Source organism: Aquarana catesbeiana, linkage group LG10 (genome assembly GCF_042186555.1).
Source record: "Aquarana catesbeiana isolate 2022-GZ linkage group LG10, ASM4218655v1, whole genome shotgun sequence".
NCBI classification, from domain to species: Eukaryota; Metazoa; Chordata; class Amphibia; order Anura; family Ranidae; genus Aquarana; species Aquarana catesbeiana.
This window is the reverse complement of record NC_133333.1, coordinates 173,914,148-173,932,421: the sequence shown is the minus strand read 5'-3', so window position 1 is coordinate 173,932,421 and position 18,274 is coordinate 173,914,148. Positions and strand designations below refer to the sequence as shown.

The following is an 18,274-nucleotide window of genomic DNA, read 5'->3' as shown; positions in this document are numbered from 1 at the left end:
TCTTGTGAATGGGCAATATCAGCCAAAAATGTACCTGCGTTTCCCCCTGCCTGTCTGGCAATCTTTTCTCCATAAGGAGTTTAAGCTGAGTCTGCGCCACAGACCAGGACAAACTGCTTTCAGCAGTTGGATCTTGAACATAATCAGCCTCCATTGCAACCACCCGCTCATTTAGTTTATCTTGTCTGCTTTTAGTTTTAACCTACCTGATTTTTTTTTTAATAGGAAGGCCTCTAAGATAGGCTTTCATAGTGTCCCAAACTATTTTGTAAATAAGTCAATTTTTTCCTTCACTGATGTGCGCTGAGGAGACAGTACTGTTGGGCACTGATAGGTGGCATGGATAGGCAGCACTGATGGGCACTGATGAGCATCACTAATGGGCACCGATTGATGGCACTGATGGGGCTTTCCTGCAATCAGGGCACTGATGATCATCAGTGCCCTGATTACCTGCCCTGGTCTCCCCTGCGAGGAGATGCTGCTGGTTGGCACTCCTTGCCACACACACAGTCAGTGTGAGGTGAGGAGAGCTGATACGGCACTTCCGCATTTACATGTGACCGGCTGTGTTTGGACACAGCAGATCACATGGTTAAAGAGCCGTGTCAGCAGCTCTTTACAGAGATCCAGGTTACGCCTTGTACTAGGAACATGGGGCGGCCACTATCGCCATGCTGGGCGCATGAGAGCGGCTGTTCCCGGGGCGCCGTCATTTGATGTCCTCCCAGAACGAGAACCACACCACTCCTCCGTCAATTGACGGTGGGTGGGCGGCAAGTGGGTAAATTGGTATCTAAAAAAGAAATGAAGGCCCTTTGCACAGAGTCATGATTAGCAATTATCTGGAACCAGGATGGATTACGTATCTACATAGCCCTTTTGGTCCTGGTAGGGAAACCACCTAGGGTAGCCAGTAAGGGGAAGTGGTCCGACACGTCCCTAGTGTAAAAATAATGTACCTAAATATTTCAAGAGAATCCAGGATCAAATCGATGAGAGATAGAGAGTTGTAGGTTCTTGAGTAACAAGTGTATTGCGCTTTCATGGGATGTAGTTTACGCCAGTGGTTGTATATACCCAGCTCCAGACGTAGCTTCCCCAGGGGCGTTTAGCGCTCTATGTCAGCCTGCTTGGGGGAAGCAAACCTATCCTGTCCGATACTGAAAACCCTGTTGAAAATCACCCACCAGGAGAACAGGGAGAGGCAATACATTAGCTGGAATCTTCATAAACAACAAAATTATTTCATCCGAGTATGGTGGCGAGATACACACATTAGAAATCACAAACGCATGTCTAAAAAATATATCTTCCATATTTAAAAATTATCTATCTCCACGCATTCACAGGAGACTCTTTCGCCACAAAACACCTGAACAGATACACCCCTGGCATGTGAGGAGTATGTAGAATTGTATGTCGCTGCCATTTTTAACTCAGGGTGCAGAGTATGACAGGCGGTAACACTTGTCAAACTCGCAGATTGAGCTTACTGGGGCTGCTCCACAACTATGAGCCAACGCACATATTCGCTAGCATACCATGGATCATCAAGTATCATCTGAAGCTTTTCTTGCAGAAAGAGCACATCACAAAAGGATTATTTGCAAGGCTTCGGAGCCACGCAGGCTTCAAAGGGGTCCTGCTCAGCTCTGAAACATTGCATAAAATCCTTTGTGATGCGATCTTTCTCTAATAAAAGCTTTAGACAATATTTGATGATCCATGCTGTGCTGACAAATATGTGCGTTGATTCGTGATGAGTCCAGTTTCTAGCAGGTAGTTGCAGCAACACCTGCTACTGACAAACCTACAGTATCTCACAAAAGTGAGTACACTCCTCACATTTTTGTAAATATTTTATTATATCTTTTCATGTGACAACACTGAAGAAATTACACTTTGCTACAATGTAAAGTAGTGAGTGTACAGCTTGTAAAACAGTGTAAATATGCTGTCCCCTCAAAATAACTCAACGCACAGTCATTAAATGTATAAACCGCTGGCAACAAAAGTGAGTACCTAAGTGAAAATGTCCAAATTGGACCCAATTAGCCATTTTCCCTGCCTGGTGTCATGTGACTCATTAATGTAACAATGTCTCAGGTGTGAATGGGGAGCAGGTATGTTAAATTTGGTGCCATCGCTCTCACTCTCTCATACTGGTCACTGGAAATTCAACATGGCACCTCATGGCAAAGAACTCTTTGAGGATCTGAAAAAAAAAGAATTGTTGCTCTACATAAAGATGGCCTAGGCTATAAGAAGATTGCCAAGACCCTGAACCTGAGCTGCAGCACGGTGGCCAAGACCATACAGCGGTTTTACAGGACAGGTTCCACTCAGAACAGGCCTCGCCATGGTCGACCAAAGAAATTGAGTGCACATGCTCAGCGTCATATCCAGAGGTTGTCTTTGGGAAATAGACATATGAGTGCTGCCAGCATTGCTGCAGAGGTTGAAGGGGTGGGGGTCATTATGTCAGTGCTCAGACCATACGTCGCACACTGCATCAAATTGGTCTGCATGGCTGTCATCCCGGAAGCAAGCAAGCGTCTTCTAAAGATATTGCACAAGAAAGCCCGCAGTTTGCTGAAGACAAGAAGACTTAGGACATGGATCACTGGAACAACGTCCTGTGGTCTGATGAGACTAAGATAAACATATTTGGTTCAGATGGTGTCAAGCGTGTGTGGTGGCAACTAGGTGAGGAGTACAAAGACAAATATGTCTAGCCTACAGTCAAGCATGGTGGTGGGAGTGTCATGGTCTGTGGCTGCATGAGTGCTGCCAGCACTGGAGAGCTACAGTTCACTGAGGGAACCATGAATGCCAACATGTACTGTGACATACTGAAGCAGAGCATGATCCCCTCGGAGACTGGGCCGCAGGGCAGTATTCCAACATGATTATTATTATTCATTATTATATTATTCATTTATTATATAGCGCCAACAGTTTACGCAGCGCTTTACAATGTATAGGGGGGACAACACAATTACAGTACAGTTCAATACAAAAGGTACAGGAGGGCCCTGCTCATGAAGCTTACATTCTAAAGGGAGGGGGTGGTGGTACAAAAGGTAATAGCTGCAGAGAATGATTTGATGGGGGTGGCTCGGGGACAGTTGTTAGGTGGGTGTGGGATAGGCTTCCCTGAATAAATGAGTTTTCAGGGATCTCCTAAAGGTGGACAGGGTAGGGGCTGATCGGACATACTGGGGCAAGGAGTTACAGAGGGTGGGAGAGGCTCTGAAGAAGTCCTAAGGGCGAGCATGGGAGGTAGTAACAAGAGAGCTAGAGAGCAGGAGGTCCTGGGAGGAGCGGAGGGGACGATTTGGGTGATATCTACAGATAAGGTTGGTGATGTAGATGGGGGCGATGTTATGAATGGCCTTGCAGGTTATGGTTAGCATTTTGAATTTTACACGGTGGGGTAGGGGAAGCCAGTGAAGGGATTGGCAGAGAGGAGCAGCAGTCATGGATTGGTTAGTGAGGTGTATTAGTTTAGCAGCAGAATTCATAATAGACTGAAGGGGGGATAGCTTGCTTAAGGGTAGGCCATTAAGGAGAGAGTTGCAGTAGTCAAGGCGGGAAATAATCAAGGCGTGAAAAGGTTGCTTTGTGGTGTCATTAGTCAGGAAGGGTCGAATTTTGGAGATGTTGCGGAGGTTAAGGCGGCAGGATTTAGCCAGTGATTGGATGTGGGGGCTGAAGGAGAGGTCAGAGTCAAGGATTACACCCAGCACCCTGAGTGGAGGGACCAATGGTTGTGTTGTTGATATTAATGGTGAAGTCACAGGGGGGGGGGGGGGGGACCGTGAAGGAGGAAATATAACAAGTTCAGTTTTAGAAAGATTGAGTTTGAGGAAGTGGTGACATCCATATCGATATGTCATTCAATAAGTTTGAGATCAGTGAGGAGATCGAGGGGGTGAGTTGAGGAGTGGAGAGATAGATCTGGGTGTCGTCAGCATAGAGGTGGTATTGGAAGCCATGGGAGGTTATCAACTGGCCCAGGAAAGAGGTATAGCATGAGAATAGGAGAGGCCCAAGGACGGAGCCTTGGGGTACCCCAACAGAAAGAGGAAGGGGAGTGGAGGAGATGGAGTTGTAAGTGACACTGAAAGTGCGCTGAGATAGGTAGGAGGAGAACCAGGATAAAGCAGAATCACGGAGGGTAAGGAAGTGTAATTTGCTGAGGAGGAGCAGGTGGTCAACTGTCTCAAAGGCAGCAGAGAGGTCTAAAAGTATGAGTATGGAGTAGTGCCCATTGGTTTTAGCAGTTAGTAGGTCATTGGCTAGTTTTAGTAGGGCAGTTTCAGTAGAATGTTGTGGACAGAAGTCAGACTGTAGGGGGTCGAGAAGGTTGTTGTCCGTGATCTAGCCATTCATTCAGTCATGGACAAGGCGTTCGATGAGCTTGGAGGCAAACGGGAGCAGGGAGATGGGTCTTACGTTATTCAAACAGGTGGGGTCTAGTGAGGGTTTTTTGAGTATGGGGATAACCAGTGCATGTTTGAGCGGGGAAGGAAAGGTGCCGGAGGAGAGGGAGAGGTTGAAGATGTGGGTTAGGGAGTTGAGGATAGAGTGGGAAGGTGGTCGCAGTAATTGAGAGGGGACAGGGTCCAGGGGACAGGAAGTGAGGTGGGCCATGGAGAGGAGTTTATCAACTTCATCCTTGTTTACTGGGCAAAAGGAGGAGAGTATTGAGTGTGGTGTTAGACCCGATGTGTTGGGTAGGGGAGGAGTTTGAATGCTGGATATCTCCTTGCGAATTGTGTCGATTTTGCAATTAAAATGGTTGGCAATCTGTTGAGCGGTAAGCAAGCTGGTGGGTGGGGGCAGTGAGGGGTGAAGTAAGGAATTAGGGGTAGAAAAGAGTTGATGAGGTTTGAATGAGAGGGTTTTGATGAGAGTATTGTAAAAGGTTTGTTTAGCAGTGTGGAGGCAGGAGTTGTATTTGAGAAGGGCAGATTTGTAGAGGGTAAAGTCTTGCAGGGATTTAGATTTACGCCATGCTCGCTCAAGAGCATGGCTGTGTCTCTTAAGACTTCTGGTGTCGTCTGTTTGCCAGGGTTGTGGCAGATGGGGCCTGGTTCTGCGTGTAGAAAGAGGAGCAAGTATGTCTAGGGAGGATGACAACGTGGTGTTGTACATGGAAGTGGTTAGGTCTGGGCAGGACAGGGGTGCAAATTTGGCATAAAGGCCATCAGTAGCAGAGTGAAGAAGGGAAGGGTTGAAGTTGCGAAGGTTTCTGCGGGTAGTGTTTTGTGGGTTGGCAGCATGGGATGTAGGAGACAAGGAGAGTGTGAAATGGATAAGGTTGTGATCAGAGAGAGGAAAGGGGGTGTTAGAGAGATTGCAAGGAGTGCAGCGATTGGAGAATACAAGGTCAAGAGTGTTGCTGTTGGAGTGAGTGGTGGTTTGTGTCCATTGTGTTAGGTTAAAAGAGGTTAGGTTGAGTAGTTTAGAAGTGGTAGCAGTATTAACATTGATTGGAATGTTAAAGTCACCTAGGATGATGGCAGGCACTTCAGATGAGAGAAAATAGGGTAGCCATGCAGAGAAGTCATCCAGAAAGCGTTACACTGGTCCAGGAGGCCGATAAATGACTGCGACCCTCAGACAAGCTGGAGAGAAAAGATGAATGCAGTGCATTTGGAAAGAGCAGGGGGAAAGAGAGGGAGGTGTGGGAAGTACCTGGAAGGTGCATTGTGGGGAGAGGAGAAGTCTGACACCACCTCCTTTTTGTCCACTGGGTCTGGTGGAGTCCAGAGGAGGCCACTGTGGGACAGGGCAGCTGGAGAGGTAGTGTCAAATTCCTGGAGCCAGGTTTCGGTTATAGCAACTAGATTAAGGGATTTGGAGAAGAAAAGTTAATTGGCAGAAGCTAGTTTGTTGAAGACCGAGCGGGCATTCCAGAGGGCACATGAAAGAGGTGGGTCGACTTGTGGAATCAGGTGAATTGGGATGAGAAGGTTGAAGTTACGACTACTGTTGGAGGAGGTAGATGGCCAATTTTGGCGTTGGGAATTTGGTGTGGGAGGGCCAGGGTTTGGTGCGATGTCCCCAGACATTAGGAGTAGACATTCCCGTTCTCTCTGGTAATCCTGACAGCATGTGTTTGTATATAAATCAGCACATGAACTTTTTCTGTATTTTATTGTTTAAAAAATCTTTTTTACCTATTATTATCATAAGCAAATGTTATACTGTACTAACTGTATATTATTACCTTTTCTCTGTTACAGATATTGCATAAACAATAAACCTATTTGTACAGATGGTAACCGGTGGCCTAGGTCAACATCTAAGCTGTGCCTACATTGTTATTTCTTGGGTAATTTAGGCAGGCTTGACTGCTCTTGGTGGTCCACCGAGGCTCCCCGACACGTGGGGCCCCTTTGGTGGCAACTTCTGCCACCCTTGGGGCAGCTCCCTATTCAGGGTTGCATCGGCGGACGCTTCTGTGGAGACAGTAGTCTCCCGCACATGCGCACTGGGCACCTCCAGCGCCCAGTCTATCTGCCCACCTTCGTGTCGGCGGCCGTGTCAACGTCTGACATCACCGCGCTAGACACGGTGACGCCGGATCGACCGGGGGATGCCAGTGAGAGACGGATGCAGGGACCGGGGCGATGTGACAGGTGCTCGGGGGAGCTGTCAGCTGACGCTCACTGACGCCTGTCTCCGCCCCCTCCTTCCCCTTCAAGTAGTATTACTAATTGTCTTGATTGTATTCACCTGGCCTCTAGGCGTATATATTCCAGCTGGTAACAGCATCAATTGCTGCACAGCCAGGAAACGCCAGAGACTCTTGTGAGCAAGTTCTGACCACTGCATCTCAGGTAATACAAACATGGTGTAAATGTTGAACTTTTGCCATGTTCTTTGGCAATTTTTTGCCTCTCTATATATTATCATGTTCTTTGTCCTTATACCTACATCCTATTACATTTTTAGATATCTGTCTCCCCCTCTTTTGGGGTATCCTCGTGAGCATTGTTGGACTGCTTCAGAGCAAGCATTACACCTGTCCCAATTTACCTCAGCCATATCTTATCTAAGCTTGTATTTTATACATGGGATCGACTTCATAATACATGGGATCGATTTCTTAGTTTATCTCAAACCATATGAATTGAGCTTTGAGGCACAGCTAAGGAAATACCCTTGGCCTGACGTTTCATCTACTGATGTGCATGTTTTCAAGATTTGAACATACATCTGTAAGTACGAATAGATATATTTTCTGTTTACTTTTCACATGTGCCATAATATTTCCATGCTTAAACCAGTTGTTTGTAAATTATTTACTCTCAATACTGATATATTACTCCCTCCCCCTTCCTTTTTCTCTCAATATGGAATATTCTGCTTTTCTATTAACCTTGAAGAAGGATGTATATATGACAAAAACATTTATTTTTGGCTTCCGAAACATGTCGGTGATTTAAGTCTAGCAGCTACTCCTATCTCCAATTGAGATGTATCATTGTTTTTATATTTTTTGTACATTTTCATTGTTACACCTTTCTACTTTGTATTAATAAAGTGAATATATTTTTATACATAACTTGGGTGTACCCTAATTTGCATTCCCTCTGTGTCCGCATTATCCTCGGGGCTTAATCTCTTTCCATAAGGCGGGAGTGGGATTTATGGGAGGGCAGATGCTGCCCGAATCTGTGTACCCATCTGCTGAGAGAGCCCTTCGTTCCATCTGTCCTACAAGTGGAGCAGCTCTGCTTCTTAAATTTCTCAACTTATCAGTGGCACTGGCCGTAGTACGAGCGACATTCATCAGTGGGCCCTGCCCAGCTCCACCAGTAAGTCACACTCACCTTCATCAGTCCTGCTACCGTCTCATCTTTCTCCCCTCTTCAGGAAGGTGTTTGTGGTGTTGCCCTGTCTAATAATTTCCGCCAAGAACAGGCAGCTGTTTGAGGGAGGAAAGAGAGCGATCCTCTCCACCTGCAGCTGTTGCGGCCACTGCTATGTGCTCTGGTTTCCAGGTGAATGACAGGAGTTACAGCGGCACTGTTACTGGCACCATTATTCCTGTCATTCAGGCACCGACAAGCTCCCAGCGCCCCTTCTTCCAAGAACGGCACTGCACTCAGGGAAAGTTCCCTATTGCCCCCCCCCCCCACCTTGTCTAGGCCCTAGTTTTATTCCTCAGACCATTCACCATTTTTGTTGCCCATCTCTAAGCCGTTTTATCCTATCAATATCTTTTTGTATGTGAGGTCTCCAGAACTGGACACAGTATTCTAAATAAGTTCTAACTAAAGATCTATATAGAGGAATAAAAACCTTATTTCTCCTGCTGGTGATGCCTCTAGTGCTGAAATAAGTACTCCTAAATCTTTTTCCTCTGTAGCGCTGGTCGACACTGTACCCCATTAGTGTAGCCCATCAAAGTATTCTTTGCCATTGGTGCATTATATTACATATATAAACGTTGCACCATTTCAACTGCTTTGACCAATCTTCCAGGAATGCCAAATCATGTTCCATGTTATAGACATCTCCAGGGATATCAACCCTATTACACACATTTGCGTCATCAGCAACATACATACCTTACCCACCAAACCTTTAGTTATATCACTTACATATAGATTAAATAGAACAGGACCTAGTACAGAGCCCTGTGGTACACCACTAGTGATGGGTCTCTGTTCCAAATGAAAAGAATTTACAACCACACTCTGATATGTATCCTTTAGCCAACTACATATCCACTGAACCACCCAAGGGTTAAGTCCTAGCTTGTACAACTTTTTTTATGAGACCATTACGAGGAACTGTATAAAATGCTATGCTGAAATCAAGATAGACTATGACCACAGCACCACCCTGGTACAAAACAATAGAGATATGGTGAAAAATTGCAATCAGATTAGTCTGATACCATCTGCCCTCCGTAAAGCCATGCTGCTTTGGGTTCGGTGAATTGTGTGTTTTAAGTGATTAATTATCCTTTTCAGGAGCGATTCCATTAACTTGACTACAACAAATGTTAAACTCACTGGCGTGTAATTGCCAGCTTCTACCTTGCTACCCTACTTGTGGATTGAAACAATATTAGTTGTCCGCTAGTCACTGGGAACTTCTACTAGAACAGTGGTTCTCAACCTCTCTAGTTGCCGTGACCCCTTGATAAAATTTCCGAAGTTGTGGAGACCCCCAACCGTAAAATTATTTTCATAGCATGGGTAGGCAGCACCCAAGACAAGGCAAGTAATTTGCGCCCCTAACCCATGGACATTTAGTGCTCCCTGAGTCCCTTCCACTCGTACAGTATTAAAACCCCTTATGGTACATTTTAGGATGTACCACTCTTTCTCTTTGTTCTCCTTTCTTTCCCTTTTATCTCTCTCTATCCTAATCTCTTGTTTTTTCCCCCATCCCTCTTTCTAGTCATCTTTCTTGTTCTCTCTCTTATTCTTTCTCTCCCTTTTTCTTTGTTCCTCCCTCTTACATGTATTCTCTATTTTTATTCCTTCTCTTACTCCTTGGTGGGGGTGGGGGAGAATGGGATGAGTGGCAATGTTGGCGGGGAGTTCTGATCAGCCAACTTAGGTGCTCTTGATCAAGCTCTGCTGATCTGAGAACTATAGTGGGGACTTTTAATGGCAACTATAATCACAGGTAGCGTTACTCACTGTGTCTCTGAATTGGTGGTGTCTCGTAGCAGTGACACCTATGCCGAAATCAGGAGATGGGGTCTCCTCCAGACGGCGGGCGGCTGCAGGCTCCAGGGACAGCCCTGCTGGGCAACCACAAAAAGGCTGGGAGAGCGGTGCGGGCTTCAGAAACAGCCAAGGATTTGGTGACCCCTGGTAAATCATCATTTGACCCCCGAGGGGGTCCCGACCCCCAGGTTGAGAACCACTGTACTAGAAGATATTGATTAAAAAGATCTGTTAATAGTTCAACAACTATACCTTGAAGTTCTCTAAGAATTCTGGGATAAATACCAATCAGGACCCATTTCTTTATTAAGCCTTAATGGAGCCAGTTCCTCTGCTACCTCTGTCTCTAGAAATCCTGAAAATGAATCATGATTACTAGAACCAATACGATCCCCAACTTGTTATTACCCCTTAACTAAACTGTATTTTGCAGGGAGATCCAGAACCTGACAGTGTTGTCTGGCAAGTGTGTCTGTATAACAAAACTGGCTCAAGAGAATTACAAATCCTTTGCCAGGAAAAATGGTTTACACCCATGGAATTTTAAATATTTTAGCCATTTACCTGGAGTTTAAATGTTGAAATAATTCCTTTTTAAAAAGAGATGATACCTGTACATGTGTCTATTTTAAGGAGACAATGTGGTATTTTAATGGAATAGAGCAGGTTTTGGGTGGGTGGAGATATCATCTATGCAGTACACATTGGATGCTGAGAAGCCTCATCAGCTAAGGTGTTTCACTAAATTTATACTTGGCATGATTCAGTGGGGTCATACCAACAAATTAATAAACCACGTCTGTGTTTCTCCACGGAGCACAAATGACACAAGGAAACTCACCATATGCTTCTTGCAGGTCAGTGGGACAAGTATGTGACAGCGTTTATGGACAAGCAGTTTGCAGTTGATACACTTGTAGCCTTGCCTGCCAAGGCCCCATATCCTTTCACTGCACTGGCCACAGTAGGCTTTCTGGAAGCAGAAGACAAAAAGCATTCTTACCATAAGTTCATGAACACCAGTTCTTTAAATTGGATCGATACTCAAGTGTTACCATGGTATGCCAAGCATGCTGTGATTAAATGGTAGAGAATAACAGAATGGCTGAAATACTTATTTTTTATTGAAGAAAATGCCACTATGTATTCCCTTCGGTGCTGATCACTTGTCTGAAGCCTAGTCGCTTGGTCATGTGATCTCTTCTAAAGGTGAAGCTCAACCAATTCAAACTAATCGTCTCCTTCAGTAAAAAGTACATAACCAAGTGATTAGGCCTTCAGAAATATGGCTATGAAGAGAAAACCTGAAGGTAAAAACACATATTTACTTTCTATATTTACCTTAGCAATACTGTTACGATAACCTGATGTCACCATTCCAGTATAGATACACTTAAGGCTCCATTCACACCAATGCATTTTTAATGCTTTTTGCATAAACGTAGGACATTACTTTTTCCTATGAAACACGTTCACATCAATCCATTTTTTGCCTGCGTTTTTGGAAAGGGTCAGGGACTTTTAACCACTTGCCAACCAGCCGCCGTCATACGGCGGCAGGTCGGCACAATCCCACGAGCCGGCGTAGCTATACGTCGGCTCCTTTAAGCGGGATAGCAGGCGCGCACGCACCCGCTGCACTCGAGGGTGCCGATGCGCGTGACCAGTGATCGCGATGACCGCCGGCCACAAACGATCGTGGGCACGAGAGGCAGAAGAGGGACGTGTGTGTGTAAACACAGAAATCCCTGTTCTGAGAGGAGATGCAGATCTTGAGTTCCTAACCACGATCTGTCATCTCCTATAGTCAGTCCCCTCCCCCTACAGATAGAACACACAGTCAGGGAACACAGTTAACCCCTTGATCGCCCCCTAGTGTTAACCCCTTCACTGCCAATGACATTTACACAGTAATCAGTGAATTTTTATAGCACTGATCGCTGTATAATTGTCAATCGTCCCAAAAATGTGTCCAAAGTGTCTGATGTGCCTGCCATAATGTCGCAGTCACAAAAAAAATTGCAGATCTCCGCCATTACTAGTAGAAAAAAAGCTAATAATAAAAATGCCATAAATCTATCCCCTATTTTGTAGACGCTATAACTTTTGCGCAAACCAATCAATATACGCTTATTGTGATTTTTATTACCAAAAATATGTAGAAGAATACATACCGGCCTAAACTAGCTTTTTTTAAAAAAACTGGGGATATTTTCTATAGCAAAAAGTACAAAATAGTGTTGTTTTTCAAAATTGTCGCTCTTTTTTTGTATATATCGCAAAAAATAAAAAAACTGCAGAGATGATCAAATACCACCAAAAGAAAGCTCTATTTGTGGGAAAAAAAGGATGTCAATTTTGTTGGGGTACAGCGTCGCACGACTGTGCAACTGTCAGTTACAGCGATGCAGGGCGTATCACAAAAAGTGCTCTGGTCATTGAGCAGCCAAAAGCACAGCAAAAAGCACCGCAGAATCACTCAAATGCAACATGCATAGGTGTGAATGGAGCATTATGGCTGAGACTCCTGTACCATCACACCCAATTAATCAACTGTATACTTGCTATGCCTTCCAAATTGCTGCAGCTTCACTTTCTGTAGTATAACTATACATGGTTCTGTACCCGCCCACCAACCACCTGACCAGAGACGTCCTGCTGACGATTTCCTCCTGGGCCCTCTACATCTAGCCTGGGACACCGGAAGCCACAGGAGCCACAGAGTGTGGGGAGACAGTGCTGTTTTGAAGCCATTATGGACCTCTGGAACATCTTGGTTGCTGATTTCGATGTGCCCATTAACCTCCACTGTCTAGTGAGTACAATCATTTATGAATAAATCTTGCCTTTTTAATTGCTACACTTGGATTGGCGCTGCTCTCTGTTTTATTATTTCTATATCCAGTCTCACTTCTGCTCTTCAGCATGCTGCCTTCAAGTGTGAACCTACAGATTGTCATGATTTCCTGAGGTTACTACCCAGGATACATGGACTTTGTTCTTGGACTACCTTAATCCACCCATCCAAACCAACATAACCAGTAACATCTTCCCCTGTTCATTTTTTCCCATTCCCCACTAATATTTATTACTGGTTTTAATGCTGTCAATACATTCTCATCATTGGGTATGGCTATGTTGACTCTCCTCTAGAGGTGTCCCTGCTCATGCTGTGGAGTGCCTTAGCGCGACAAACATTGCTATTTTAAAGCCAACATTTAGGCCGACCATACACAATTCGAACCATTAATGCGCAGGCTGACTGTACCAAGTTGATCGATCAACTTGGCTACAACCAGCCTGCCAGATTCTCTTACGATTATCTCTAGTGGCTGCTATAGCCGCTAGCGATAATCTCTGATAATCACAATAGCTTGGCAGGAGGGATTCACATCACCCGTGGTTGCAGGAAAGAAAATTTGCACTGTGTATGGCTGGCCCTAGTTTAAATCTGCTATAAATATATTCTAGGTCTTAGGCCTGTGGTTCACACCTATGTATTTTGTTGTGTTTTCAGTTTTGCAGAAACACACTACAGTCCATTTAACAAGGTTTCCTACGGATGTAGTTCACATCTGTGAATTTTATGGAGGGGGGGGGTTCTGGTTTTTGTTTCCATAGACTTCAATGGATCAAAGGTGTGTATTGAAAAATGCAAAATGCACCCTGCATGGGTGTGAACCAGGCCTTATACTTTGTTACCATTAGAAAGCAGTTACAGCTTGAGTAGAAAAGTGTGTTCCCTGCCTGTATGTTGGCAGGCAAAAGATACTTGCTCTCTTAGTGTAATTAGTTGTTCCTCTATTGTGGTTTAACATACCCCATGCTGAGTCAACCCTGGAGCTTTCCAATCAGCAGGACACAGTAGCTTTAAGACCCCATTCACACTTTTTCCATTGCGACTTTACAGTATGACTTGATGCAACTGTTTTGAATTTGGCTTTGACCAATGTGATTGTTTTGTTTGTACTCTACAAAGTCACTGGACATGTGAAGAACTGAAAAACAATTTGTTTAGCTTCTTCATTTTCTAACCAATTCTAAATTTTCTGAACGATTCAAACCCGTTGAAAAATGATCGACTGATCCAAATGCTGTGTGAAGAATTGCTGGTTGTTAAGGAGCCGCATCCTTAACAATCAATGACTCATCAGCTGTCAGTAGGTTTCCCCACTGACAGCTAAATGTAAACAAAAGAATGCCGGCAATTAAAAAAAAAAAAAAAAAAAAAACGGTGTGACCAACTACCCCCCATAACCATACCAGACCCATGCCAAAATTGAAAAGAAAAAAAAAAAAAAAAAATAGTGTGCCCACCCCCCCCCCCAAATCCATACTAGACCCTTATCCAAGCATGCATCCCAGCAGATCAGAGAAGGAGAGGGACGAGCAAGCCCCAACCATACCAGGTCACATGCTCTCAACATGAGGGGTGCTTTGGGGCAGGGAAGCTCTGTGGGTGGGGGGCTTATTAGAATCTAGAAGCCCTTCTTTAACAAGGTGGCCCCCCAGATCCGCCCCCTCCCCATGCAAATGAACAACGGGTACATACTAGGGATCAACCGATATAGTTTTTTCAGTCCTGATACGATACCAATATTTCGGCCACCTCTCTTGCGGATAGCCGATTATTTTTTGCCGATATTTTGTACAATTAAAACATTTTTTTTTTTTTTTTTTTTACACTGTCATTTTACATTTTTTTGTTTTTTATCACCGTTATTGCTGTCACAAGGAATGTAAACATAGCTTGTGACAGCAATAGGCATGTGAGAGGTACTCTTTATGGAGAGATCGGGGGTCTATAAGACCCCAAACCCCTCCCCTGCACTTCAAATTATTCAAAAATGTCAAGATTTGCATTTTTGAATACTTTATTTTTTAAAACTGGCGCCTTTAAGATGCCAGTAATCCAGGAAGTGATGTCTTGACATCGCTTCCGGATTACTAGATCCGAGACCTGAACGAAGCATCGGCTTTGTTCGTCTTCGGCCAGCCGGCTGGTTGGTTGGGCTTCCCGGTGAGACGGGAGAGCCTGGGCGAGCGGCGGAAGGCGGTGGGGGGAAAGTCCCCTCCTGCTGCTTGTAATAAACAGCCGAGCGGTTGCTGAGCCGCATCGGTTGTTACTATAATAAAGCCGACCGTCCGCTCTAAAGAACGGCAGGGGGTGATGCATGCATCACCCTGGTAAAACCCCTTGAAGCGATATATATTCTAAAAAAGTGAATATAGGCCGCACCGATAATCAGTCGATCCCTAGTACATTTTACTACTCCATTCATGAAAAAAAGTGTAGAGTGAAAAATGACAGTAGGCAGTTTTTGACAAATCCACTGTATTTAAAAAAATAAGTCCCCCGGTGTAGATCCATCGTCAATCACGATGCCCGCCACCACTGGCAACCACCCCCCCAAAAAAAAGTCAACTCCCGACAAAGGCTCCTGCCGTCTGGCCGTTCTTAAATAACTAAGGGGCAGGGCCACCCGATGATGTCACCGGGTGACCCCACCCTTAGTGATGTCATAAACTGGGTCATACGCTGACGATGTTATCACAAGTGGGTGAGGTCACTCGGTGACGTCATTGGGTGGCTTCACCCCTTAGTTAACAACTGTCAGACGACGGAAGCCTTTGTTGGGTGCGGGCCTCTATTTTTTTTTTTTTCTCGGGTCGCTGTAAGTGATTGACATTGGATTTACTTCGGGGGACATTGTTTTTGTTTTTTTTTTAAAAAGGAATTGTCAAAAACTGTCTGTGTATTTGTGACACTTTTTTTTTGGTGAATGAGTAGGGGTTCAATGTACTCCATTCACTTAGGGAAGGGGAGGGATCAGGGGGTCTCCTTGTAAAAAGTGGCTTCCAGATTCCGATAAGCTCCCCACCCACACACCCTCACAACCATCGGCCACTGTTGTGGGAAAGAGGCCCTTGTCCCCATCAACATGGGAACAAGGTGCTTTGGGGGGGGCATGAATTTTGATTTGGTATGGATTTTGGGGGTAACCTCATACCATTTTAGGGAGGGGGTGGGCGCTGTTTTTTTCCCCATTGCTGGCATTCCTTTCTCACACACAAGTCGCATGTACCTGTATATCATGCAGGTGCGACTTTTAAGGGTTTACATTGAAGTCTATGGCCCCTAAGTCACGTGAAAGTCAGACAAAAGTAGTGCAGGTGAGGCGGGGATCCTGTGCAAGTTCACCTTACAAATATTTCTGTAAAAGGTGAACTTACTTACCCTTTTGCACAGATATGAACAGTACTTGTTGGGAAACATGGGGTTCAACTTGTCATGCAACTTTAGGGTCCAAAGTCACATGACAAGTCGCAAAAGTGTGAACGTGGCTTAAAGGTGGAGGCATCCTGAACCCCTTGTTATAGAAATTACTCCATCCACATAGAGAGCAAGAGTCCTCTGAAGCATGCTGGCAGTACACAGGCTTTTCAACACTGGGTGTAACTACTTTATTAAGAAAACAAAAAATAAAACTTGGAATGTATTTAATTGACTGAAAGTTCAGTTAGGCTTTAAAGAAAATATAGGTTGTTCAAGTGCTTGCAGAGCTTAAAAATGTGTGTTCTTCCTAATAAATCACATTTTCAATGCATTTGAAATATACGTATATGTCTTATTCTTACAAGAACCTAAAGTGTATTTTTGGAAATATACGTATATGTCTTATTCTTACAAGAACCTAAAGTGTATGTAAACTCTGTTAATAAAAATATCCTATTTATGCCCTCTTGGTCTGTTTATTATACTATTCAAAGCACTATTACGGTATATCTGTTCAACCACTTCAGCCCCGAAAGATTTGGCTGCTCAATGACCAGAGCATTTTTTTTTGCGATACGGCACTGCGTCACTTTAACTGACAATTGCGCGGTCGTGCAACACTGTACCCAAACAAAATTGACGTCCATTTTTTCCCCAGAAATAAAGCTTTATTTTGGTGGTATTTGATCATCTCTGCAGTTTTTATTTTTTGCGCTATAAACAAAGTCAATTTTGAAAGAAAAAAAAATATTTTGTACTTTTTGCTATAATAAATTTCCCCAATTTTTTTTTAAAAAAAAGCACATTTTTTCCTCAGTTTAGGCCGATATGTATGTAAAAAATCGCAATAAGGGTATATTGATTGGTTTGCGCAAAAGTTATAGCGTCTACAAAATAGGGGATAGATTTATGGAACTTTTATTATTTTATCTTTTTACTAGTAATGGTGGCGATCTGCGATTTGTATCATGGCTGCAACATTATGGCGGACACATCGGACACTTTTGACACATTTTTGGGATGATTGACAATTCTACAGCCATCAGTGCTAAAAAAAAAAAATGCACTGATTACTGTATAAATGTCCCTGGCAGGGAAGGGGTTAACACTAGGCGGCGATCAAGGGGTTAACTGTGTTCCTTGACTGTGTGTTCTAACTGTAGGGGGAGGGGGCTGACTATAGGAGATGACAGATCATGGTTCCTAGCTATTAGGAACTCACGATATGCATCTCCTCTCAGAACAGAACAGGAATTTGTGTGTTTACACACACACACACACACACGCGCCCCTGTTCTGCCTTCCGTGACCGGCAGTCGCGATGACTGACTGCCACGGGCATCGGTACCCCCGCAGTGCAGCTATCCCACTTAAAGGAGCCAACGTATAGCTACGATGGCACGCGGGAACGTGCCGACCTGCCGCAATATAATGACAGCATCTGGTTGGCAAGTGGTTAAGAGCAACAAAACCTGCTGATCTTGTCAGGAATTCAGAGCCGTCTCATGTGCACTACCTGTACAGGCAGTCCACAAGATACGAACGACTCCTACTTACGATGGCTGGTCCTGGATACCGCCGAGCGGCCATCTTACAGCACCGGACACATCCCACACTGCAGTACTGCATGGCCAGAAAGACCCGGAACATCCCTGCACAGGCTGAAGTTACACTTAAAAATGTACTGTTTCGACTTACAAATAAATTCCACTTAAGAACAAACCTACACTCCCTATTGTGTTCGTAACCCGGGGTCCGCCTGTATTAACTAAAATTGCTCTCCTAGTTCTTATCTTGGACTGCAGAACGGTTAGCATCTATGATGTAGAGATGTGAGAGGCTGAGTAGTTTAGCAAAAGACAACTGGGAGGACTGTTCATAAAAAAAAGATGTGTGCTCTAAACCTACAATATTAATTGGGTCTCAAGTACATTTCTGGCAAATCAAACATGTAGTTTCCTGCAGTTGCAGGGCCTTTAGTAGGATGAACAGGAAAATGTGCATATATTGCATATTGCATATATTGCAGAGATGTACTGCATATGCTTAGTTTTTCTTTTTTTTTTTTTTTTTTTTTTTTACTTAAACTTACATGTTAAGGGCTCATTCACACAGGGACAAAGGCCATGTTTATACACCCGGAAGGCACAGCAGCTGCCGGCTTACCATTAAAAATGAATGGCAGCCCCTCAACGGATCTTTTTCGCTCATCTGAGCATTTACATTTGCCTGCCCCAGAACAGATGCTTGGATGTGCAAGGATCCATACATCCACAGCTCATCTGGCGGA

At 44.4% G+C, this 18,274-nt stretch overlaps 1 protein-coding gene across 3 annotated transcripts in view; it reads right to left on the bottom strand.

Moving 5' to 3' along the window:
* The window catches only part of PRKCZ (protein kinase C zeta), a 608,643-nt gene that overhangs the window by 203,809 nt on the left and 386,560 nt on the right, over window positions 1–18,274 (bottom strand). For all 3 annotated transcript variants that reach the window (XM_073602984.1, XM_073602983.1, XM_073602985.1), the window contains one exon: window positions 10,549–10,680. In XM_073602984.1, the coding sequence (XP_073459085.1) occupies window positions 10,549–10,680 (132 nt within the window). The remainder of the gene's footprint in view (window positions 1–10,548; window positions 10,681–18,274) is intronic.